The sequence below is a fragment of the Aythya marila genome, assembly GCF_965140915.1.
Source record: "Aythya marila genome assembly, chromosome: 1".
Lineage (NCBI taxonomy): Eukaryota > Metazoa > Chordata > Aves > Anseriformes > Anatidae > Aythya > Aythya marila.
The window spans coordinates 178,838,584-178,865,703 of NC_139042.1; the positions used below are offsets into that span (position 1 = coordinate 178,838,584).

Genomic DNA, 27,120 nt, shown 5'->3' on the forward strand with positions numbered 1-27,120 from the left:
TCACAGGTCTCACCAGCCCTAGTCTTTGTTGCAGTGTGCTGTACTGGTTTGTTTCATTGGCAGTAAAGTGTATAAGCAGCTTCTTGTGATCTGTCAGCATGATTTTTTTTTTTTTTTTAAACAGAATCTGTTTCGCTTGGTTCCTTTGCCTACAGCAATAGCTAGTTTCTGTGAGCACTCAGCGGGGAAATGTAGCTCTTATTTAAATTGGAAGAAGCTAGAACTAAAGATACACGCTGTGTGTTTGAGAGATCACCTAGGAGGGCTTGGTAAAATATGTATTCTTATTGTCTCTATCTGGTATCATTCAGATCCAAATTCACACCCACCTTGCTGCCTCTGGTTACTTGTTTCCCAGACAAGACAGTCTGATTTCAGGAGTATTAATGAGTCAGTTACCCGAACAGCAGAAAGCGTGCCTTGTAATTGTGCATTCTTCAGAGCAGTGAGGATGACAGCGTGCTCTGTGGCAGGACTCTGCTGATTCAGATGTTTGAGTGCTTCACACTCTAACAGTTGAGAGGTTTCCTCTTCAAAGAAACATCTTTAGGCAAACTGCCTTCCCAGGGGATATGGCACTGTTTATAAAAAGCTTTAATTGGAACTTCTCTCAAATGATCGCTTGTATAATGTACTGTCTTTCTAGTCTCTTGCCTGGAGAGGTTAAAAGCAAAGGACCAGACCTGGCATAACAGATGCCAACAAGAATCCTCAAATTCCAAAATGCCCTTGCCCACGTCCAGCCCAGTAGTGAAACACCTGCTTAAAGCTGAGACTACTTGTAGGCTTAAATCTTTGGACTGGAGACTTTGGACTATGTCTTGTCACGGTTTATGGCAGCAATTTTTTTTTTGTCCTCAACGTCTTAAAAATGAAGACCCATTCTGCTGCTAGCTCCATTTTAGAGACTGAACTACAGAATCCAGTTCTCCACTTTGCAAATAGGTTCCTGGGCTGAGGAATAAATTCAGGTCTCATTGCAGTCACAAATTCACTGCATGATCATGTCCCAAACTACTTAGTGTAATCTGCCTCTATCTTACAGCTAGAGAAGTACTTTCTGCCTTAATTTCTTCTTTCTCAGAAGTGACGTGATTATAAAAGAGACAGGATTTTAGAGAAAGAAGTAATGTGTTTTTTTTTGTCAGACCAATTGATGTAGTGTGAAGAAACTTTTGACCACTAGTTCTTTCTTGAGGTTGGAAGCAAAAGCAGCAAAACTTGTGCCAAGTACTGGTTGTGAATGCTTCTATGTGATGTCCTATGTGATGGTTCAATGAATTGACCAGAGCCATATATTTAAATAGCTAAGTAAACTATTTGTTAGTAAAGAAGTGTATGATGAAAGAAGAAACCAATAAAGACGATTTAATACCTGGGTTAGAGTGTATTTTGGAAGAAGGGGTAGCAGGAGTTAGAATACTGGGAAAGTCTAATGTGCCATGAAACCAACAGTCCTGAGTGCATGTCTTCTGACATACAGTGGAGTTGGTTGTCTTACCTTTTCAAGGTATTTTGTATGTCATGAATGCATTTGAACTACAGACCAGAAATGGTCTGAAAATTTTTGGTTAGAAAACCAAAAATTGGTTAGGGAAGAGTGTCTACTTAAGTAAACACTTTCAGTATGCGTTATTCATCTTTTACTCATTATCAGTGTGAATTCTTGCTGATGCAAAGTGGTTAAGTGTTTCTGGGGGAAAAAATGGTAATTTCTTCCAGAATACTGCTTCCAAAGAGAGAGACAGGCACATTTTTTTCAGGAACATTTTAAATTGCTGCCTACTGGGAGCAAGTCTGAACTCTTCACAACCTCAAACTGAGCATCATGAATGTCTGTGGCATTTTTCTAGACTCCAAGTTACAAATTGGCATGCAATTGAATTTATTTTGTATTACTAGTTTAGTGTGGTATATTTAAAGGTGATTATCCTGGTATAAATGCTTGCATATTTTTACCATGTTTTTTTTTTTTTTTTTTTTGCTTGCTTAGTTAGTTAAAACACAGCACAGATATGATCTTATAATTTGGTTGGATTTTTTTTTCTTTTAAATCAGCCATATTCTAAAAAATGTATAGCTAAGAGCTGTAGAAGATTGTTTTTCCAGACAGAAAAAAGGGAAATTGAATGAATGGCTGTTTCATAACTAGTTTGACAGTCTTCAGTAAAGTAATGCATCTTTTTAGTGTATCAAACAATATGGTAGAAAGATTGAAAGACAAATAGCTAACAGAACTCCTGACAAAAGAGATGGGGGTCAAGAATTATTCATCAAACAGCATCAATGTTGTACAGTAATTGCCTGGAATTAAACTCTAGCATTTGAGCCACTTACTGTTGTAATATTTTGGGTTATTGTTTCTGTCTGTACTCAGCTCTTGTATTCATTGTGAGAAGAGAAAACTGATACACGTTTACTCTGTCCTGTTTGCTTTTTCCTCGAGTAACTTTGCCCTCTCATTCTCTGGTGCTTTGATATGACACTATATTCTAAAAAGTTTTGGGAAATTCTCATGTCTGAAATGTTTTTGTGTTTTTTTGTTTTTTTTTTTCTAAATATCAACCACAAATTAGTACTAATGGTCCCTACAGTTGGAACAGTTTGGAAACTGGTGCAGGTATTAAATTGTTCGTTTCCTGCCTCACGACTTGAGTTTAAACTTGGCTTAAATTCTGGAGCTGAAAATCTCCACTCAGAAAAATCCCCAGAGTTTTATGCAGGTTACTGTTATTGCTGTTGTTCCATCAAGTCCCAGCAATGGCGTGGAGGTAGGAGGGTGTCTGGGAATGTCAGCAGGGCAGAGCTGTCTCTCACTTTTACTGTCCTGGACTTGAACCAGTGCTTTTAATTCCTTACCTGTGCAAGTACTGGATTTGCTTTCTGACTTGGGAAGTAGCATTTAGCAATGAACGATGCAAACAAATGATAAAAGGAGTCTCTACATTGGAAAATATTTTTTAAACTCTACTGGGAAAATTCATAAAGCAACGATGCTGTGTTAAGACAAGGCCTCTCAGCTGCTGAGTGTGCTGGTGCAGGGGGAAACCAGAAGGGTGAGAGAGCAGAGTATCAGGAGCAGTGTCTGAGGGATACAGCGTGCTTCTCATTCCCCCTCAGGCATAACTGGGAATAACAGCTCACCAGGGCTCCAGTAAGCAGTTTGTGGGAAGTGGGAAGCGTTAGGCAGCCAAGTGTCAAACATTGTAGAACACTTCTTTCCTCACAGTAGCGTACAATTAGGAATCTATGTTGGGATGTCACTAATAGGAGGGTGAGGTGCTTAACCTCTTGCTATCTTAATATTTAATTTGTACATGGCATCTTTTGTCTTCCGTGTAGATTCTGTCTGGTGTATTTTACAAATTCTATAAACTTCGTGCAGATACCTTCAAATTCAAGGTTGGCAAAACAGCATGAGATGTGCTGCTGAGCAGAAAGAGGTGACAGCCAAGAGCACCAGTAAAAGTCCAGTTCTCACTGGCATGCTATGGGATGCTTTCTGCCTGTGTGGAGCACGGATATTCTTACTTAATTGATCTCTGATGAAGGGCTCTCAGAAAACATTATGCTCCATTTATCTTTTCCCAGGAGTCAGCCCTGAAAAATATACCAATTTATATTTGTTAGTTGACATTTTGCATAACACAGCAAGATGTCAGAGGATATGGTCTGGAATTTGGGTAGGTAGTGCGGAACATGACTACAATAAAAAGGTGTACTTTGTAGTATAAAAATGAACAAAAAAGGTACAAAATTTGTGTTTTGAGGGTGACAGAATCCTAGCTGATGTGAAGTAGCTAAAATTCCCAAATTGTTTGGCTTAAACTGCCTTAACACAGGCCTTAAAACTGTCTAAAGCATGGTGCACTCTTCCCCCACAGCAGCCATGGGCCTGAGGCCCAGTATAACTCAGGTGTGACACATTGCTTAGTTTTTCAGCAGGTGTCCTTTTATTCCCACAGTCCTCTGCTCAATACAGCATTTTGCTGTTGCAGAAAATAAGCCAATACCACATTTATTTGCCCTAACATTAGCCATACCCTTTGTGGTATGGTAGACTGACTTGCATAGCCAGGCCACTTCCAACCCATCCATGCTGCAGGACACATTTGGGCCTGCAATGGCAGTGCCTCAAGCCTTCCTCCTCTCCTTCCCCTTCCCTTTTTTCATTTTCCTCCTATGGAGCTCGCCTATCAAGCATAGCTGAATGTGAATTTACACACAGACTGTAGGCTACTTTGGGCTTTAATCCACACAAAAAGGTACTGAAGAGGTAGGTCAGAAGCACAAAGCGCCACTGTTGCCGGCTTTAAGGAGATAAAGAGATTGAGAAAATCCCCTAAAAAATTCAGTCATGATCTCACATGTCAGAGAGCAGACAGTAACATCTCTGCATAACACAGAAAATAAATGCTTTAGCAGTTATCCGTTCTTAAAACACAAGCACAAGGCAGTGTACTGCTGAGCTAAAGAAGTGCTAAGTTTTAATCCAAATGCTGACTCCCCCATGTCCCAGCTGATCCAGGCCTTTCCATGTGAAGTGTAGAGCATAACCACACACTGCTGTTGCAGCACCAGAGCACATCACCTGCTGTATGATTTTATCGATGTTAGGAAAATTCTGGTCAAGAGTTGTAAAGCATCTAAATTGCTCTCATTTGCTCTAAATTAAATAAAACTGGTGGTACAGGCAATCATCAGCTTCTCCTTTCCTGTGAATTTATTGCATGCCATAGCTCCTTGCAGAAACCACCAGGGTTTTTGTCATCCGTCTGTATCACAAAGAAGTATTCTGGATTGCCTGTGATGAGACAAGTAGAATTTACTTTATCGTTCCACTGTGGTTTATGTGGTTACCCATAAGCTTGCTCGCTGATAGTGGGGATAAATCTGTACCTAAGTAGAGACAATAAACTGATCTGTTATATAAAGAATCATTTAAATAGCTGTGTGAAATTTCTCTGCGGTTTGTATTTCTTTCCATGCATCTTTCCCATTGAACTTGTGAATGCCCCATCTCTGGAATTATTCAAGGCCAGGTTAGGTGGGGCCCTGAGCAACCTGATCTAGTGGGAGGTGTCCCTGCCCATGGCTGGGGGGTTGGAACTAGGTGATCTTTAAGGTCTATTCCAACCCAAATCATTCTGTGATTCTATGAACTTGTGTAATAGTAGGGGAATTTTGCTGGAAGTTGACTGGAGCACACGCTGCCTTTGAAAAAAAATGCTGTAATTTTTGTGAGCTACTCCCTCCTCCTCCAATACTAACTTCTGGTTTCTGTCAGCACATTTGGTCATTGTTACCAGTAAGGATAAAGAGGTAAAATGCTTATGTGATGAAATGATTGTTATTTTTAATCTGAATAATTTTATCTGTTTCTTTTCATAGAGGGAAATTCTAGAACAGCAACAGAGAGAGAGAGATGACACAAGTTTTCATAGTATGTGCATGTTCTGTGATCAAGAATTCACAGGAAATAGGTTTGTTTTATTTTTTTCACCTCTGTTCAGCTTCTTTGTTTATGGTTTTAACATCATCGAGCCAATTAATATCTAATACTAGGACTCAGAAGCTAGAAATCTTTTTGGGATGTAGCTTAGGTATTTCTTTCAACTGCAATGACATTTCAGATAGGCTTCTCCCACTTCTCAGTCCTATAATTATTCCAGTGCAACTTTGTAGAATTATGTGGTGAGCTGGATTTGAGAACGAAACCATTTTAAAGAGTTTTATGTCAGCTGTTTTGGTGTCAAGGAGAGCTGTTTAAGCCAGTATGGCTGTTAAAAACTGTATCTATCCAGTTACACATTTTCCCATTTAAATTCACACTGGTTTGGCAAGATTTAAAGATAGAATGAAAAAGGGAGGAAAATTAGAGTGAGAATGGAGTGCTTTGCAGCATCAGTCAAGTGCAAGCAGGAGCAGCGTTCAAGTGTCTGCTCGACTGAAAATTTATTTATACACAATAAAACAGTTTCAGCTGGAGAGATTGAGTATTATCCCTGAATGTGCCTGATTGCACAGGTAGCTCTGATACTCTGGAAAGGTAGAAGAACCTGTGGTCATGTCCCTGCTGGTCTTCACAATTTTGGCTGAGTGTCATTTTCGCCTTACTGCATGGTTTACCGCACTTCACATCATTCAGCCCCCAAGAACTTTATCTACTGCGTACTCGGGTCTGACAGACAGAATTTGAAAATCGCACTTGGACTGTGGTGAGAGGAAGGCTCAGCAATGTTTACACTTGAAGATTTCTTTAGTCCCCAAAAAGCAGAAGCTGAGGAATATAGAGATGTTAGACACTTCAGTAATTAACCATTACATCTCTATTAGAAAAACAACTTGTTTGAATATCATGTTTGTTCCTGAACGAAGTTTAGTGCTCATTGTCGTGCTAGTACTGCAAGAAGCAATACTGATATAAAAGAATTTGTTTTGTTAACCAGCACTGAGAAAACTAACAAATGGCTCCTTTGAATGACTGTTGTTTGAAACATATTATTTGCTTATTCAAGTTAATAAATGAGATTTGCTAAGAGAGGATCAAAATAAAACTAAATTGTAATTTTCATTAAAAATATTATATTGTATGCATGCAGATTAATCAGATGAATTGTCACTGAACATACAGTAGAACTGAAACTGGAAAATTCCCAATACAATAAGTTGCATTCTTTTTTTTTTTTTAGCAGTGGCAGGAACACTATTATTGTTTATTTAATGTTAACTTTTATGCATTTTTAGAGCAGTTGGCATATTTTGAGTCAAAAGCTGCATAATTCTCATACGTATTCAGGAATACATAATGTTCTTTTTGAATGTCTTTTGTAGATCTGTCCTTCTCAATCATATGGCAAGAGAGCATGCTTTTAACATTGGGCTGCCAGATAACATTGTGAATTGCTCTGAGTTCTTGGCTGTATTACAGGAGAAGCTTGACAAGTAAGTAGGTTTCTTGTTTTGTTGTTTTTAAATGGACTTGAGTCATATTCTTTTAACCTTGGAAAGAAATTGGGTTAAAATACTTCAGCACTCACGGTTAGTTAAGAAGAAACCAAGAGAGAATGTAACTTTTGCGTGGGTGATCTTAGAAGGTTTTTCTTTTAATTTATTGAAAACTAATTCATAACACTTTGTAGTATGTGTTTCCTGGAATAATAGAGTCACATGTGGTGCTTTAGTTTAGTTGCACAGTTTTCATTGACGTCAATAGTAGCATGCCCTTTTTTTCTCATAACTGCTGGAGTCAATGACTTATTTCTTGTTGTAACCATCTTTTTGCTAGACATCTCTTTAGTCACATAATACAGAGTTCTTGTACCAATCATCTTTTGTCTCTCTATATATCATTAATATGTGAGATTTTGGGGCCCACCCTTACGTCCCATAGCAAAATGGGAATGATAATGTATATGCTGCCTGAGAAGCATGTAAATCTGAGATGACTGAAAAAGTTAAAAAGGCAATTTGGGAGAAGAACTTAGGTAGCAAAGAATAAAGAATTCTTCGCTTTGAGTTTCTTTTGCAAGTGTATAAGTGCCCTTTATGAATTTCACAAATGGGACGAGTATGTAACAAATATCATTTGGGCTCTAGATAATGCTAGGACAAGGGGGAATGGTTTTAAACTAAAAGAGGGAAGATTTAGATTAGAGGTTAGAAGGAAATTTTTCACTCAGAGGGTGGTGAGGCACTGGAACAGGTTGCCCAGAGAAGCTGTGGATGCCCCATCCCTGGAGGTGTTCAAGGCCAGGTTAGATGAGGTCCTGAGCAACCTGGTCTGGTGGGTGGCATCCCTGCCCATGGTGGGGGGTTGGAACTAGAAGATCTTTGAGGTGGCTTCCAACCCAGGCCATTCTAGGATTCTAGCAGAAAGAGTGAAAACTGTACCTTAGAGAGTAAACCTTAAGAGTGAAACTGTAGCTTTTAAGAAGCTTAGTAGATTTTAATACAATCTGTAACCAAAGACTCTAGGAGAAATATCTGTAAATCTTAAGCTTTGTAATTAAAAGCCTCAAAATGCAGGAATTTGTGAAAACTGGGGTATAGAAATTAAATTAAGTATCCTTCCAGACAAATTTAGAATCCATTGGCTTGCATATCTGCAAAAAAGAAAGAGATTCAAAGGACTGAAAAGGCAATGGTGGTCTCTAATTTACAATCTCTGGCCTATCGAAGAACACGCAGTCATGATAGATACAGGTAAATTTCCTCCAGAAATGAAGATATTTTAAGAATGCCTTCTGTGTTATAATTAGTGTTGCAACTGATAAATTGCAGCTGCACTGATTATCAGGAGGACCTCAGGGTGTCATTTAGATGGAGTTTTTTCAAAGCCAATTAAGCCTGTAGTTAATGCACACACTGAAGTTGCTTCCAAAGCAATGAAAGGCCACTCCTCTCCTCCTGCTGAGAGCAGACTTAATAGCTGTGCTAGATAGTGCCTGAAAATATTTTTGAGAGCAGAAAAGTCTAATTTTAGATAGATATGACTACATTGTGTATGCTGAGGAAATGCATTACATGTCTTTCCTGGGAATGCCTCATGCAATCAGAGCATACACTTTATTGTAAGCAGGTAGAGTAAAGCAGATTTTTAAGCATGTATTCTGCCATTGGACCTACAATCCACAAGCTAGGCAGTTTTCAGATTTTTAGGCTGCAAGCACAAACAGAACTCAACACTTCTTTTTAAAAGTAAGCCTAAACTTTACAGTTCTTGTAAGGCAGAAGGATACTGAGAATCCTGAATTGATGCTCCACACAGAAGAGCTGAGTGGAATCTACCTGCACCTTTGCTGAAGCAGTATGAGGGCTTTCTGGGTGCAGGAACAGACCTGCTAGACACAGTATTTTTTTGCATGGGCAAACACTTGAGTGTGAAAATAACTTTCTTCTTCAACATGTTTATCTAAATCCACAGAAAAATTACAGAAAGGTCTGACCCAAACACTGTTAAAACTCCTCTTGATTGTATGATCAAGCACACTTTCATTTGTTAGTAAAGAAAAAATAAAAAAATTGGGTGATCACTTTTGTTCATAGCCACCGTATTTTTTAATGTCCATGTCTTTTGAGTCTTGAAGTGTTGTTGACTCACCCTTCAATCAAACCGTTCTTCCTGCTAGCCAGTAGCACCAATACAAAGATACAATTCCACAGTTACAGAGCTTTTAATTGAACAGAATTGATTTTGATTTTTCTAAGGATTTTCCCTACCTCTCTGCAGAGATGGCCAAAAGAAACTGTGTTCATCCTGGTAAGATATGTAAGCCATCTCTTATGAGAACAGTGTTTTAACACATTAACTAGTGTCACAGGAGATATCCAACACTTACATGGCTTAATGACATTGCAGCAATTTAATTTATTACAGTAAGTAGTAGATTGATATAATTAATTTGTTATAATGACAGGAGTCACATTGATTAGTCTACTGCATATTTAAGTTGCTAAATCTTAACATAAATCAGGTACCTTTAAAAATTCAAGTTCCACTCACCAATAAGAGTAGTTAGTAAGGATTCCTCTGCCTTCAGGAGTAACTCTGAGAGATGTCCCAGCCCAAGGTGAGATCACTGCTGTGCAGCCCACTGCTTCAGCAATGAGAGCTCAAATTAGTCTTTTTCTGACTGATGTATTTATAAGATTAAGAGATTGGATCCTAGTCAAACTTAGAATCTTAACACGTTGCTTTCAACCTCTCAGCGTTAAAAGATATGTAGCACGTTCAGGATATGTTTTTTTTTTTTCTCTTTCTAAATGACAACAGAACAGTTATTCATTTATTAGATTCCTGTATAAGCGCGTGCTGAGTTAAGAATTCAGTTGCTTACCAGTCAGTGTCCCTCCAATGTCCTGATAGGACAATTTTGGTAAAGCAAACTTTTCTTCCATTTTACTTTCATTTTATTATCTGTATTTTCATTGTATGTAGTTTTTGCTAGGAGTCTGGTTATCTAAGTGTTTGATTGACTGTACTGTGATCTAAGGTGTTTTTTTTTTCAAATAAATTGATTTTCCTTTTAATTTGGTTTGCTCTCATGTACTTAGAATTAATCTTACTTTATATATCTCCAGCTTATTTAAGTATATTATCTTACACTATTTTTGTTTTAACATATTGACCTGTTTACCTTTTTATCTTAGTTTGCAGTGTTTGTACTGTGAAAAAATCTTCAGAGACAAAAACACACTTAAAGATCATATGAGAAAGAAGCAGCATCGCAGAATCAATGCCAAAAACAAAGAATATGACAGATTTTATATCATTAATTACTTGGTAAGAGGTTCTATGAATAAATTGTAAATCAACTAGAGTGATGCAGACAATATCTTGCTAAAAGTGAGTAATTCCAAACCAGCAATTAGTGCAAAGGTCAAAAATCAAGTGAAGGACTCTTAAGAAATATGCTCATTTATGGTATGATATTCCGGATAATTATTGAACTAAGGAATAGTAAACATTTGTTGAGATTTGATTTTGAGAGATGCAAGAATGCAGCTTGAAGAGATGCTAATCATCATGTCATTAGTGCTCAGTCTCTGCTTTAATAACCAGAAGGGAAAATGAGATAGAGTAATGAAATAAATGGAGATCTAACTTGAATGCTATTGGCTTTGAGCTTGTTTTCTACAAACCTTAGGCTGGAAGTGCTCTTCAAGTATAAATTAAATGCAAAGAGGAGGAAAATGAAAGATATATAGATGAAAGAAAAAGTAAGTGTTTGCTTTTAGCCTCCAGGTAGGTGTATGTAGTTAGGTATTAATATTTTTTATCTCAGATCTTTGAGAGTGTCTATGATGTGTGTGTAACAAATTTTCACTTGCTGTCTTCAACTCTTGAGTGTAAGAGCTGCTTTAAAAGCTTCTACACTCTCTCCCAGAAATAACTGTATTTCACCTGAACTAGTCTCTGTGCCTGTTGCATTTGTTAGTATCCAGGTTATAAACAATTTTTTCAGGCACTTTTCGATGTTTTACCAACTCTTTGCATTTAATCTCTTTCCCTGGTTTTACCCCAATCTTCAGAGCAAAAAGCTGGACGTTTAAGGCTCTGCAAAGTCCCTTCTACCCTGGGTGGAGTGAATTCCCTCTGTGATCCTGTATGCCTTCCTTCCAAAGATCAGTTATCTGAGACCTTTATTTTCTTTTGTAGATACTTAAATACCACTGCTTTAAAACTGATCTATACTTGCTGCATTGTAAGAAAAAAGTTGTGAAGTTTTGTTTGTTGGTTATTCTCAGCTTCCCAACAGAAGTTAGCATTCACTTCTTCTGTGCAAGTTAGTAGATTTGAATTTAATGTTGTAATTCTTGTAAGTGATTTTAATGGTTTGTTGTTTTTTTTTTCTTCTCTATTAGTCTTGTAGGTAATCTTATATTTTCATTCAGAACTTGGCATTCTCTTTAAATTCCCTTCCATCTTGAATTTCCATTTGATGTTCAGCTTTGCATTTGTCCCAGCTTTGGTGAGGAAATTGAGCCAGATGACTGCTCAAAGACATTTTAAAAAGCATTGTCTAAGTAAGTCTGATGGCATGGCCATGGAGCATGCAAACTATTAAGCGGCATGGGCAATCACAGGACACTGCTCATGTCAGTGCCCTAGAACTCCATAGTTATCACTGGTATTCTGGGCAAGACTTTGCAGAGTGACTTCTTATGCCAGCCTGAACAGATTCAGGTCACTCGTTAGCATCACTTAGAGATGTATTTTTTATGTCCTTGGTATTACAGACAGGGGATGGTAAATGTAATTCAAATAAAAAATATCAAACCACCAAAATGCATAAGACCAGCAGGGAACTGTATGTACAAGGTTAGTGACAGTGTGTTTCTAGTGCTTCTTCTTGGACGTACTTTGAAAGATCACAATTTTTTGTCTGTCTCTGTGCTCTGCTATAGCCATGTTTTCTTTTCACACATTCTCATTTGTCTTTCACTGTGTCATACAAAGCAGACTGTTTCTATTCACTGTTTCTGATCCTTCAAAGTGTAGCCAAATCAGCACTTAAGACATTTCTTCTTTTAAGTAAAGCTTTTTTTTTTTTAATAAACAGACGAAAAACTTAAGCACTTACAGAATAGTATACATATACTATACAATGTATATTTACACACTGGTTATGTGGGATTAAACTTTTCATTAACATGAAAATCTTAGAGTACTTCCTGTGTAGCAGAAAGTATGTATATGCTCTCAAAATAGCTTTTGGTAAACTCTTTACATATTCACAAAGGAGGAAAAGAGATTACAGGGAAGAACTTTAATTTGTTCACTGGGGGTTCTGTAGGATAGCCTTTATATATAAGGAGAAATAACATTATTCTCTACTGCACATATGTAGTCTACAGTCAGTTATGTTAATGTCGTAAGACTTTTTTCAAACTGAATTTATATTCAGTGAATTCTAGATGTTATGTGAGGTACACCCACTGTAATGACTTGAAGTAGTGGTTTTTACTTCCTCTCCCTCAGCCCTTCGCAGTTTACTAGAGGATTTTCTTTGGTAGTGTCAAGCTTTACTGACTTTTCAAGGAGTCTTAAAGATCTGTTCTTTCTATTGCTCTAAATTTCCAGGGGAATTATACAATTTCACAGCTACAGACATGAGTTGAATGTTTTATTTGAATTGACAGATACACTGTTTTGATATATACTAGTCAATTGATCTTGACATAAAGATGTAGACTTAGAATTTATCTATTTTTCATGTTTTCACAGAAAAGTTTGAATTTGAGAATGTAAAAAAGATATTTCCATATTCAAAGTTTGTTCAAGTTTGTTTTTATCAAAAAGAGACTTTCAGACTAAGTAGGTTTCTAATGATAAACATCAGTATCATCACAGTATTACCCTCTTTACTTTTAGGATGTGCATCATAACACTTTTCTATCAGCAGCTGGATCTTTAGCTGTTTAAATGGATAGTTCTTTAGTACAGCAATCTTACAGACACCTTCTTTAAAGCCAAGTTGTATTTATGTTCATGTCCTTTTTTTCCTGTTACGTGTTATCTTCACCAAGCCCTGTGTAAAATAGACTTACTAAGCTGGAGCTGACAGTTTCCTTTATTTTGTGGCTTTTTTACTGAGAGGTCTAAAAGGCTTTTTGTTCAGATGTCCAGCGAATGCCTGCTGAATTGCCTTATGATCTTCTGGCCAGTTCTTACTTGTGTTTTTAAGTTGATGGCAAAGTTCCCATCGACTTCATTTAGAGCAGTAGGCCTTCCTTCCTTCTTCGTTTCCCTCCATTCTTCTTTTGGCTTCACTTGTATTTTTACTGCAGTTGTAAGAATCTGCTTTCGTAACCTAAGTTACATTTTCTGTTTGTGTGTTGATAATTCCCTCTCCTAAGTTTTCAGTTTGGCTTCTCAATGAATAATAGTGCAAATTGTTTTGTAAATGTTTTGGTGTTCTAGGACTTTCCACAACTTGTGTCACAACCCACAAGCTGCTTTGATTAGTTTACCCCCATATTATTCACGTGTTCTGTTGCTCACAGGTCAGTGTTAAGATACAGCATTACGCATGATCTTTAGGAGGAATGGAAGCTCTTTTCGTCACGTGCACGTATAACAGATTTCTTTCATAAGCAACTCTCAAAAGTTTATTACTAGGTAGTTACACAGAACTTGAATGGGAGTTTTGCAGTTATGCAAATGACTCGAAAGGCACTGGGGTCACTTCCACTGTGGATTTGGAGGTTTTCTGTCAGTACCGTATAAGTATGGAAGATGATACCAATCCTATTCCCAAACTGTTTTTAAGTACAAATTGAGAAAGACCAACAGATAGAGGACGAAGAACTGAGCAGCAGTGCATCCAAGATATATATGTAGGTTACCTTACTTTTCTCAAAAAAAAAAGAACCTTCCAACCTAATTTTCTTGTTTCTATGCCTTTGTAAGCCTGTGTCCCCATGAGTCATCTTGCACCAAGGGTCAAGTAAAGATGGAGAGGGAAGAACTTTGTAGTCTGTGAAACCTACTAGAGGTCATAAAAGAACAGAAAGCAGTCATAAAACTCTCTTGTTCCCAGTCCAGGGAACTGAGGTAGACCCAGCATGAGAGGGCCTGCCTTTGTTCGCAAAATGGTTACCAGCTGCACTTTAAGTATGGAGTATCCATTGTAGGAAGTGATGATATTCATTTTCAAGTTGACTGATGTCACGTATCTGTAGTAATGTAACATCATAGTAATGAATGTGCTTATGACTAAGATAGACAACTAAAAATGCTACCTATCACTTATTAGAAAATTTTACTTGTCCTGAAAGATGAAAAGCTGTTTTCTTCTTATTGCCAAGCTCTAAATCATCATTATTAGCTGTTGCTGGGGAGGGAAGGGAATTTATAGGGGTTACTCTTTATATTTAGCCTGCTCTGACTTAAGTAGTGCATATTTTTTAAAATAGTCAAGGGAAACACTCCTTCAGTTGGTAGCAGTTCAAGTCTTAATAAAATTGGTATGATCATTTCTCTTCAAGGAGAGATGCAGGCTCCAAGTGGGGAAACACCTCATTTTACAATTAATCCATTGTCTGTTAATTCACGTTGGGGTAAGAGCATGTCTTCTACATGACAAAGCATTGCTAAGGTCTGCAGCAATATAAAACAAATCAGATGATCACAGTAAGGCAGGTGAGAAGAAGGGCAAGGGGAAATTTGCAGGGAAATCAGCAGCTGTTTGGAGTTTCTGAGCTCCACAGGCCAGGAATACTATTTGGATGTAGTTCAGTAATTGCTCTTTTGGGAAAAACACTTGAGATAGCAGCTGCCTGTGTCTAGTTTCTCCCATCTCACCACCTCTTCTCGTGTTGGGGTATGTTGCCCCAGCGAAGCATGCAGGCCTTTTACCCACAAAGCCTTTAAAGCAGTGCTCAAGTTGAGGAGATAAATTGTTGGTGAGGCAATTCATCTCTGTGTATTTTAAAAATAGTTGTTTTTTCTTGGGTTTATATCAAGTCCTGCAGTTCCTTTAATCGTGTATTTTCTACTGTGTGAACTATTAACAATGTCAAGTCTATTTTTTTCTCTGATTTTGTTAAGGATTTCTTAGGAATCTCTGGAGATGTTTGCTGGGAGTTCTTGCATCCCAGATGAAAGAGCAAAGGAACTTGAATATATAACAAAGACACCCTTGGTCCTAGATGCTTATCAAGCTGTAAAGTTTTTTGCTTTTTTTCCTGTTTTTGACAAAATTGAAAGAGTTTCAAAAAAATTTCGAAGGACTCTATCCCACCCAATTGCTCAGCTTCAGTCTTTTGACACTTTCATGATCATGTCCCCAGTTATCCAGTTACCTTGGATTTTTCCAGTGGTACAAGAACCGATTAGCTCTTGTGTTTCTTTTTCTCTCCTCGGAATACATATAGATGAGGGCAGAAAACTTCTTGCAAGATCCTTCATTGCTTTCTTTGCAGAAATACCATAAAGAAACAGCAACAATAACAAAGCTTGTGCATAGCTGTTATCTATCCCCTTTCCCCTTCAATTAAAAGTTGAAGCTCAATACTGGCTGCTGTTTTGAACAAGCACTTTTGTGAACATACACTCCACGCTGCTAAGGGAAAAACCTGTTAGCATCCGTCTTCATTTTGCAGTGGTTGTGAGCTCGTATCCTCTCATTAAGGTTTTAACAGTAGAGCTAGAAGAAACTTGCATGCAGCTGTGAGAACATGTGGTGAGACGTGTTAATGGCTTCATGTTACCTCACAGTAATGGTGACATTAATGAGTCTCCCTTGTAACTCGGAGAGTTTGCACACTACCATGTCGCATCCCTGAATTAATTACTGAATTTTCATTCCGTAATCTTTAATGGCATTATGTTTAGAGCTGTCTAGAGATATTTGTGTATCATTTACCTGATAGACAGTAACAGCTTTGAAAGTTCTCATTAAATTGTTAAATGATGTGTATCTTTAAATTCTTTTTCCAAACAGACGTAAAGACAATAATAACACTTGTTACTAAGGATGTTATTAAATATATTTATTAGAGGAAGTACTTGAACGAAATAAATGAAAGAATGACCTTTTTGTTCATTGCATTTTTTTACTGGGGACCAGATCATCAACTGTGATCTTTGTGAATGCTTCGCAGCCATCAAAAGCATGAGTTCAAAACTACTATTTCAATTACTGGTTAGTTGGCCCTGGTTTATTTTTAAAGACAGGAAGAACCTGTCAAAGGAAAGAAAAACACTAGCTAAAGATCACTGCTGGAATTTTAGTAGAGTGCTTCAGCTTTTTATTGTCTGTTATTTATATCACAGTCATGCCGAGAGTGCCTGCCATTGTGCTGAACACTGCACAAAAGTATTGTGAAAGGCTTTGTGCTGAAGGTCTTTAAGGTATAAATAAACAATACAGAGGGTAAAAGGAAGAACAGAACATCATGAATAGGTGTGCTTACATTCAGCTCTGGGAAGAGGGTGGAAGAGAAACTATATTCTAATCTGTGCCTCAGCTCATGCTGTTTCTCTGTAGTATTCTGTGGCTACATTTGTGCTACACCTTTTTACCAGCGTAACCTTGTGTGAGATACAAGTACTGGCTAGTGTAGCTATGCCAACTAAAGTCTCAGAAGCAATAGCTGCATTGTTTCATCAGCTTCTTCATGTTGCATGAAGAAGAAGATGGGCAGATTGGATTGAGCAAGTGTGCTGGCAAACACAAACCAGTGATCAAACATCCCCACCTTGGCCAATTCTTGGTAGGGTTGCAACACTGGTGTTACACAGAACTTGAATGCTCTTCCTGGGAGCTCTGTGCCAATCATTTTCTTCACAGATCTATTGTGAGGAGCCCATTAAAAGATAAAAGTATTGTTATTTTTAAAAGTTATTACTAAGGCAGTGCTGTATGACTGCCTTTAACTCAGAAATACCAGAGTGATCCAAAATAAACTGTTGATTATGACTTCCCAAATATTCATTCATTTGATACATAAAATGTGATGTGAATCGGAAAATGTGTTTCTTTTTTCTTTTTCACCAGGAATTTGGAAAGTCGTGGGAGGAAGTGCAGTCCGAGGATGATCGGGAATTAATAGATAACCTGGAAGAGTAAGTAAGAGTTAAGTATGTACACATAATAAAGATTTGAAAGAACATTATTGTTGAAAGTAGTTACAGGGAAAATGCTGTGCATAGTTCGTACAGTTAAAATTCATTTAAGCCAGTCAAATCGACTTCAAGTTGTTCTCATCAAAGACATATCTCCACAATGAGAACTATAAATTTCATATTTCAACCACAAGCCTACATTTGTTTTGTGGTGTTTGTTTTGTTTTTTGGTTTTTTTCATATAGTTCAAACAACAGTCTTTATGGTTTATAAATTATGTGGGCAAAACTTTTTTTTTTTTTTTTACTTCCGTATTTAAAAATGATTGAACTGCATTTGCTCACATTTCAAATCTAGAGTAAGCATCCGAAATGTCAGCATAAAAAAGAAGGTCTATGAAAAAGTCTGATAAAAAGGTAACAGCTAGAGATTAAGGAACAATTTTGAAGGAACCTTCAGTGGTGCTGTTTGAGGGCAACATGTGCCTCTGTCTGTTATTCTTGGCTCCAGGCCTTCAGGTCACTACTGAACCTCCACTACCCATCTGTATCTGCCTGTAACTTGAGTTTAACTTTACTTGATTAAAAACTGGGTGCAATAATACCACTATTTTGAAGCAGTGTTGTGGATCTAAATGAATAAATGTTGGTATTTATTCTCTATGCGTGCATCTAAATGAGTGTCTCTTTCTAGAATACTATTTTATAAGTTACACTTCAAGTGAACTGTGTGTGATGTTTATGTCTGTGGCTGGTATATTGCAAGATTAGAAAAACTTGAAAGATCTTACAAAAATAAATACTGAAAGCAATTTTTTTATAACTTATCAAACTGGATAGAAACTGAAGTTAAGATCCTGTTAGCAGTGCATGCAAATTCAGGTACAATTTACTGCCTACCTGCACAGGAATTACTCAGCAATAACTGCTCAGTTATTCTTGAATTTCTAATTTTTTTAGACAGTAAAGCAGTTTCTAACCATATATTCAGCTTTAAATCCACATTCTTTTCCACCCCTTTAAAGTATTCAGTTTCTCTGAATTTATTTCCGATGCTATAAGAGCAGAAGCTGAAGTGCTCTTTTCGCAAAATCTCTCTCCTCTTTTCCACAACTAAATGAATATTTTTGACTCTTACTCATAAGAGACTGGTCTGACTGGGAAGAGCATCCTGTGTGTGCAGTTTGCCTGTTCTGTGAACAACAAGCAGACACCACCGGAAAACTCTATCTTCACATGCAGGTAAGACTGGTGGTTGTGGTTTTACGCTGATGGGTAGCTTAGCTCCACCACGCTGCTCTTTCACTCCTGTCCTCAAAGAAAAAAAAAAAAAAAAGGAGGGGGAGAAAATATGATGAAAAAAAAAAAAAAGAGTTAAGATAAGGACAGGCAGATTGCTCAACAATAATCATCACAGGCAAAACAGAGTCAGCATAGGGAGACGAATGTAACTTAATGCCAACTAATAACAGAGTAGGGCAGTGAGAACTAAAAGCAATTTAAAAGCACCTCCCCCTCCCAATCTGCCATCTTCCACCTCCTCCCCCTGAGCAGAACAGGAGAATGGGGACTGGGGGCTGTGGTCAGTCTCTGATGCTTCGTTTCCACCAATCCTTCACGGTCCTTCTCTGCCCCTGCTCCTGCGGGGGCTCTCCATGGGCCGCAGCCTCCTCCAGGCCACATCCACCTGCTCCACCGGGGGCTCCTCCACCCGTGGGGGGGCTGCAGCGTGGAGATCTGCTCCGTGTGGGACCCATGGGCTGCAGGGGGACAGCCTGCTCCACCAGAGGCCTCTCCACAGGCTTCAGGGGAACTGCTGCTGCGTGCCTGGAGCACCTCCTGCCCTCCTGCTGCAGGGCTGCTTCTTTCACATTTTCTTGCCCCTCTCTCCCAGCTGATGTGTAACAGCAGTTTTTTCCCCCTTTCTTAAATCTGCTCTCCCAGAGGCCCAACCAGCGTCGGCTCTGGCCAGCAGCAGGTCCCTTTTGGATCTGTCTGGAGCTGGCTGTGATCTGACATGGGGCAGGTCCTCGTCTCCTCTCACAGCAGCCATCACCGCTGCAGCTCCCTCCCCACTACCAAAACCTTGCCATGTAAGCCAGATATACTTGTTTGAAGTATCAGCTCTTTCAGTGCTTTGGAAGTCAAAAGTAGGATTGTGGCATCTTTCTTAAGATCAAACCAGCTGCTGAACTGGAATGCCTTCTTTTAGTGCACAACGAAGGCACTGCATCTCTAGCATATGCCCTCTACAATATTCAGTAGAATCAGGTTTTACATTGATAGTATGAATAGCTATTACTTTTGAGTGTACAGACTGGTACATAACATTAAAAAAGTAGCATTTTTAATAATAAAGTTGCTTGATGATTTAACACGTTCGATGGTTAGCATCTGTGTTTCAGTTTTAATAAACTATTTAATAGCAGAGTTGCAGTTTAACTGAATATGAAAGTTTCTGATGAAATAACTTTTGGGCGTTATTCCATACATTAGTGTTTGCATGTCTGTATGTCTGTGAGTCTGAAAAACTGAGCTGTCTTCAGCGTGGACTAATACAAGTGTTGGGAGTGAGAATTTTTCCTTTCCTTTTTTTTTTTTTTTTTCTCTCTAGAAATCACATGGATTTGACTTCCTTAAAATAAAGTCAGAACATGGTGAGTAAAAGATGCTCAATTGTCAGCATTTGCTGCTAGTGTGGTGAAAACCACATTATAAGAATACTGGAAAACAACTGTATCAATTTGATTTTTGTTTGGACATCTACCTTCTCCATTACGGAAACTCTTTCTGCCAGCTTATAAAAGACAGCCAAGAACACTTTATTTTTCTGGGACTCTCATACCTGTATCAGCTCCTTGCTTTCTGCATGCTCCTCAAGATTTTAATTCATTACAAAAATGAAGTCAGATTTGAAAAAAAACACAGACCAGAAGCTTTTGTTAACTGAATTTTCCCTGCTTCTTTCCTCAGCAGAGTTGTTAGTGCCGAGGATGTGTGCTATTTTCTTTAGAACCATTAGATTCTTTCACAGAGTGGCCTCTGCAAATAGCTGCTCTATGAGTCCCACATCCGGCTGGTGGAGCCCTGGAATAAGTATTACTATTATTATTAGGATTATTATTATTATGCCTGTTAAGACTTGCTTGCAATTTAGAAGGCTGTGGTCTAAGCTGCATTTGCCCAATGTTTCCTTTCTTCTCTAGACTGAGGGGAAGCAAAATGTTTGTAATTTTTACTGTAAAAGAAGGACCAGTTCCCCTGCAGCTGGGAAGAAACATTTGCTCAGTTAGTTTGCTGAGTTACAGCATTCAGCCAGTCCTGCCTTCAGTAACCTTTATGAACCTTTATGCTTAACCCAGGAAAGCATTTGTAAATTATGTTTTATATTCCTCAAGTGCTTGTTTGCTACTGTCTCTCCTAGGTCTGAACTTTTATCAGCAAGTAAAGCTAGTGAACTTCATAAGGAGGGAAATCCATCATTGTCGTTGTTACAATTGCCAGGAAAAATTCCAGTCTAAAGGAGAATTGATAAGTCATATGGAAGAAACAAAACACATCACATTCCTGCCATCCAGGTCTACATGGGACCAACCACAGTAAGGACAAACTATTTCTTCCAGCATTTATACTGCTGTCTGTTAATGTCTGTAAAGCAAAAAGTTGAAAGTTGTTTTTTTGCCAGTGCTGCAGTGCCCAGAGCTCCCCAGCTCTACTAACACAGATAAAATAATAAGTGGTCTCAAAACTACTCAGAATTAGAAATCCCTGTACTATCTGAAGCTAAAATGAGCATGGGATACTGCTCTTCTAGTTGCATCCTGGATGCAGTGTCACCATAAGCTGTGTCTGCACTGTCAAGTTAGTGGGCTAGAGGTCTTATGGCAAAGTTGTCTTTGGCGTGTATTTGCAGTCATGCAGTGCACAGTGAAAAGCACAAGTGTTGAGCTCTGAGCACTTTCTCCTGGTGGAACAAAGGTTGACTCTGTGCACTAAGGCAGCATCGCAAATGCTCCACCACAAGGTCTTTGAGCCATTAGCTCTCTACAGAGATACGATTCCTGCCTAGGATGGGCATCTGGCACACGTTTCATTGCTGGGAAGGGTAGTGAACATATGGTTCTGGAAATAAATCAAACCCCTTCTTTTGCACATCTAATGTAGATATATGTATAATAACTACCTAAATTTAGGCATCAGAACAAGATAGCTTTTTATCCATGTTTTTTCCCAGAACAAATGGAGAGAGTGTAACATAGCATTGATTCAGATTGCAAGTAGGTTCTGTAGGTCTAGGGGATGATGGCATAGATGGTAGAGCACAGGGAGTGTTCTCACTTAAAAAAATCTGTTGAGCATTTGTTATGGGACAAATCTGGATCTGTGGCCTCAGTTGTGAGAATGGGCAGGGGAAGAAATGGCGGAAGGCTTGTCTGTTGCTGCCTCTTCTGTGTGACTCTTCCAAGGTGTACGTGTCAATAGATTTTTTGAGCATGCTGATTACTCATTGCAGAAAACTGAACTTTCTCATTTTTCTGTTTTATGCATCTAATCTCATAAAATAAGCATAGCCTTTTTAAAACAAAATATGTTACTATCTAGTAATATTCTATTCTGTTAAACCTTGTTCCTTCCAGGTATTATTTTCCTACCTATGAAAATGATACACTGCTATGTACACTCTCGGACAGTGAAGATCTGGTAACTGAGGATCAAAGTGAAGATGTCCCCGTTGTAAGTGAAGATATATCCAATCTAAAAGCTCTCAAACAGAGCAGTGTTTTAAACCAGCTACTGCGTGAAGAGAACAACAGTCAGGAGAAAAATTGACCTTGAATTACAGTTGCTGACCTTTGAGTGTTTCTCCTGGAAGACCAAAAACACATTCTTCCCCTCATATTGGACTACAGTTCACCTCGTTAACGTTCTCACTGGGCAAATATTACATGAATGGGAATGCTAAATAAAATTTATGTGCAAAGTTTTTTTGTTTATCTTCCTTTAAGCTATAGCTTTATTTTAAGACTAAGTGCTGGATTTTCTGCTTGGTTCTTAGAATACTGTTGGTATTATTCAAAAATAGGATTTTTTTTCTTTTTTTTTCTTCTGAATATACCAAAATCAGAGTTCTACTTTAAGACCATCTCATAAAAAGCATGAAAAATTGAGACAGTGTGTCTTTATGTATGAGCCAATGAGTAAAACTGCTACGCATTACTGCTCTTAGAGAGCATATGGAAAAGAACCTGAATTTCACTTTCGGTCTGTTACATAAAGCAAATTTTGCTACTTTTAGAATTCTTCAAAGTGAATATGGATCTGTATATTTCTATTATTCACTATCAAAATACCAGATACGGAGTGCCTGTTCTGAAAACTGGTTCAGAAACATTGGTAAAGCTCTGCAGGACTGCATGGAATGCTGTCAATATGAAGCCTCAAAATGTATAGGACAACTGCAGTCTTGGTTGCATCAAAAATCCACAGAATTTAAAATAGCCTTATTGTATGGTCATGAACTGAGATACAAAAGAAATTACTTCACAGAATCACAGTACTTAGGGGATTGCAGGCACGTAAGTCCAAATTAAATCCTCAAAATCTCTACTCAGCTGTCCATTGAAGTTACCATATTTACTATAATATGGAACTTCCCCACGTAATAGTTCCCCACTTGGGTGTGAAACACCCAAGTAAGTCTCTAAAATGTCTCTTTGCTATTGTCATGTCTCAGTTCCATGACTGCCTCTGAATTCTGGTTAGATTGCTACTGCTGGTCTCTCACATGGTGATAGGGCTTCACCATGTCCAGAAACACCATGGTGTTGATAGGGCAAAGCAGCTCATACCGTAAGTCCTGATAGGATTGACACTAGGTATTCTTGCTTCTGTTTCTCCTCTGAAATTTTATTTATGATATTTATGGCATTTATTTATTCAGTTTTGGCTTTGTGTAATAGCTTTCAAAAGGTAACCTGTTCCTTTTTATTCTTTAGCTCAGTGTTAAAGCACTTGCCCAAAGTATGAGAGACTTAGCTCAGTGCCCTTCCCTGCCTGAAAAGATTCAAAGCCGTAGCTTTGTCTTTGCACAAGTCCCTTTACGTGAAATAGATTGCTGTCAATAAGAGTTACGTTTGTCATTAGGTGGTGATTAAGAATTAGATACCAGTCCCTAAGAGCAGGAGCTAAAGCTCAAATCTTTACACATGTTCTGCTAAGCTTCTATATCCAGCCTAATTCACCATGCAGTGTATTTGCATCAGTTTCTTTTGATTTGTAGTGAACTTGGTTTCTCCTGGCACTACCCATCACCCAGTAGCACCTCTCTTTGCTTCCCCTTTCCTTTTTGCTTTGGGGCCCAGGTGCTCTAGAGATAGGTTACAACAACAGGATGCTGAAAATGTACTGAGAAAGCCAGAGCAGCCCCCTAACTGCACAGTGAAACAGACACAGAAGCAATTTCTCTCTCTGTCAGGAGGAAATGGAATAGAAGTGGTTCAGCAGGTGCTGAGAATACAGACAAAGGAAGGGGGCAGATGTAGTCATATATCTGCATTGGCTTTGAATAAGCTGCTTCAGAAAGTTATTTTTTCTTTTCTTTGAACTGGAACATATGACCATCTTAAAGAAACTATAGTTTGTACTTCTTGCATGTGAAATGTATTTAATTTCATGCAGTAATTGGATGTTGCTATTGATTTTTTTTTTTTTCATTTTGTGTAGTTTTCTTCCCAGGCATCTACTTTTCTTCCTAAATTAGAAATTGATCCCAGTCTTTGCTTTTCCATCAGATTCTCCAGCTGAGGTGGGAGTAAGAGTTAGAAGGGTTTACATTAATAATAAGTGTGCTCTTGAGCAGTGGAAGAAATCAGCAAGGGAACTGTGGGTAAATCAGCAGCACACAGATGTGTTTTATGGCAAGCCAATCTCCGAAGGGCACATTAAGGGAAAAGATAAAATTTTATTGTTATATCATAAAGTGAAATAGCCAAATGTTTCCTAATCAAGAGGAATGTCATGCTGAGTCACTCAAAACCCTACAAAATGAAATCAAGAATGTTAATATCAGCAGTATGAGATGGCTGTTGTTCCTGGTTCTAACAGGAATCTGAAACTGCAGTTTTTCAGTGCAGAATTAAGAGAGCGTTGTAAGAGGAATTTTAAAAACAACATGATCTGCTTGACTTTTTTGAGTAGAGAAGAAGATGTACTTAGGAAAAAATGTATCAACAGTGTACCAATTCACTGAAAATAAAGGGAACACGAGGAGTCAGATTAAGAGTTAACCTTGTTACTTCGAGTATTCACAGCAGGCAATGAGGGGGGTTTAAAGTCTGAGCTTACGGGTTCAGAGAGAAAGTTGGGGTACAATTTCTAGAGTAAAAATTGAGCGTCTTCATTTAAGCACAATGATGCTTCTAGAGATTTTGCTTGAACATACTGTCTCTGTATAATAGCCATGGTTTCCCCAGTGAATAGTTGTCCTCTGTCTAAATCACAGCTAATAATCCGTGTCTGTTTTAAAACTGAAGTATTTTTTCTGCCACTGGATAGGAGACACAGTTATGACTGCAGGCAATGTATAGGCTCAGCTCTTATATGAGCAAATACATACTTCTAACATGAGCAGTTTTGGAAGAATTACAAAATAGTTTTTTTGTAAGCCATGGAATGGACAGAGTTGGGGTTGGCAACTCTGCTTGACAGAGTGAAATTAGGAGAATGAGTGGTGCTAATTGTTACGAAAAAAGCTGCGCTGGTACGAAAAAAGCTGCTCTGGTTTAAGTCTAGCGCACATTTCTTACCATAACATTTCCTCTAAGCTTAGATATTCACTCCATGTACGTACTCCCTTCGCTTCATCTAAAACTGTCCCCTTGTCTAGAATAGTAAAAGGAGCAAAAAGGTTTGTGTCCTGGTGACCAGCAATTTCTCCTGCCTGCTTTAAAAATACCTTAATTATATCTCTGATACTCTTCCACACACAATTTATTCTGACAATTCTGTGCAGACTTGATCTTTCTTAATGAGTTAATGGTTACTGACTTTCGTGTAAGACGCTTACAGTTTTCAGTTTCTGTATTACATTTGTCTGGCATGCTTTGCAAGAACTGTCAGTGGCTGCTCTCAGCTGGCTAAATGGTAAGCCATGTGTGAAACACCCAAGTGAGTCTCTAAAATGTCTCGTTGCTATTGTCATCTCTCAGTTCCATCACTGCCTCCAAATTCTGGTCAGATCGCTACTGGTGATCTCTCATTTTCTCTCTCTTATAGTTCACAGAGCAATTTGTTCGATGTAAGTCTGATACAAGGCACTGTGTACAATGCAGTTACTTTCTTCCCAGTCTCCATGGGCAAAGTCAAATCCAGAGCGGACATTGGACGTGGTCCTTGGAAAGGTCTGCCATTGAACAGCAGCAAATTTCACAGCTTTGCTTACGACTTGTTGCTGTATGAAATGTCCTCGCATTATTGCATTTTATTTACATACAGAGGCAAAGGAGAATCAAAGGTCCCCATGGAAAATCTGTTTTTATCAGTGGCAATGATTTTGTTTTCCCCCGGGAAGCTTTGTTAAATCTGTCTTTGATGTGTTGTTTTTATTTGGTTGTTTTATTGCTAAGATGCTTTCTTGGCTTTCATTACACTAGAAAGACAGAAGTGAGTATGGTCAAATTACACCCCCATCTATCTCTGCCAGGTCCATAAACCTTGGTTAGGTAACAACTGTTGCGTAGGCCAGGTATTTGTAACCTCGCAGTGAGTTACTGCAATTACACCTCACCGTCATTAGGATCAGCTCTGCTGAAATGCTGCAGGCAGCCCAGGCTGAACAAAAAGCCCAGCTAATGTAAAACTCATTCCTTTTCTCCACAAGTACTGAATGTGCCGTTCTGCCCAAAGCTGTTGGTTTTTGTGTGTTTGTTTGTTTGTTTTCCCCTCTATTGGAAGTTTTCTGCTACTGAGGCTCACTTCATTTGATTTCGTCCACCAGTGAAAATTTTAGCTGCCTCGAGTTTGATTTTAGAGCTTCCTTCCCCAAGCTCTTTCTCGTGAAGATCCAGATCAGGTTAGAAATTGCCATGTGACCTATTACCTGAAATTACATTTGGTATTTTACATTCCTGATAAATTCACTCTCTGTGCTTGAAGAGCAGGGAAATTCAGGATACGTACAATCAAAAATACATTAGTCTTGTTTGCACTAGCTTAGATAGAAGTAAAAGCATTTTCTTGCTAGAAATGTTCCTTGTAACACAGTTCTCTGTCTGGTTTACCATCCTGGGACCAAGGATCTGCCTCTGTGTAGAATACGTACGAACTTCATGTCTGAGCTTCCATTATAGACAGTCAGTGTAGCCCGTGGATCCTAGAGAGTCCTTCAGCTCACTCCACAGTAAACACCTAAAAGTTTATTCAGTTCTTCACAGGCAGGCATCAAAGTGTCCTCTGAGATGTTTGGAAATAACCTGGTCTCTGTCAGCTGCTCCTAAAGGATGCTGAGCTCTCAAAGGTCTCATGTCAGTTCTGTCAACTGTACACAGGCAAATGCCATGGAGCATCTCAGATGGTCCTGAGGCATGCCAAAATCTGAGCTGCTAAATCCAGCACCTTTGGCTGGTGGCTAAATATCTCTTTTAGGCTGTGTGGACTATAATGGAAACTGGCACCTAGGTCACATCTGTTCACCTACATCTAGCCTCCTAAATTTGATTACATTAATTCGGATCAGAATCCTACCCTACTGTTACATAATTAATTTAATCTGAAGATGGAGGTCTACATGGATCAGGTGATTTGCCTTTTGGAAAAAAAAAAAAAAAATAGCCTTGACAGCTGTATTGGAAATATCTGAAGCCAGTCATTTAATCTCTGTCCCTGTTCTCACAGCAGCTTTGGGGGCAGGAGGACAATTGATTACCATTAGGCATGTGTGGTCATGGGTTGAATTGTAATCATGGATATAAATGTACAAATCACTAAAAACAGCAAAAGCATCACAATATATAATTACATAAGAGTTTCCTTGATCCAGAGAATCTCAGT

The 27,120-nt window shown here is 38.4% G+C and overlaps 1 protein-coding gene across 1 annotated transcript in view; it reads left to right on the forward strand.

Moving 5' to 3' along the window:
- Positions 1-22,299, forward strand: part of ZNF277 (zinc finger protein 277) — a gene marked incomplete at its 5' end in the record, with an annotated part of 56,543 nt that extends 34,244 nt beyond the window's left edge. Inside the window, 8 exons of the mRNA XM_082759120.1 lie at positions 5,392-5,483; positions 6,835-6,945; positions 10,153-10,285; positions 17,007-17,074; positions 18,219-18,315; positions 19,688-19,730; positions 20,498-20,672; positions 21,711-22,299. Coding sequence (XP_082615246.1) covers positions 5,392-5,483; positions 6,835-6,945; positions 10,153-10,285; positions 17,007-17,074; positions 18,219-18,315; positions 19,688-19,730; positions 20,498-20,672; positions 21,711-21,903 — 912 coding nt within the window. The 3' untranslated portion in view covers positions 21,904-22,299. The remainder of the gene's footprint in view (positions 1-5,391; positions 5,484-6,834; positions 6,946-10,152; positions 10,286-17,006; positions 17,075-18,218; positions 18,316-19,687; positions 19,731-20,497; positions 20,673-21,710) is intronic.
- Between the last annotated feature and the right edge of the window lie 4,821 nt (positions 22,300-27,120).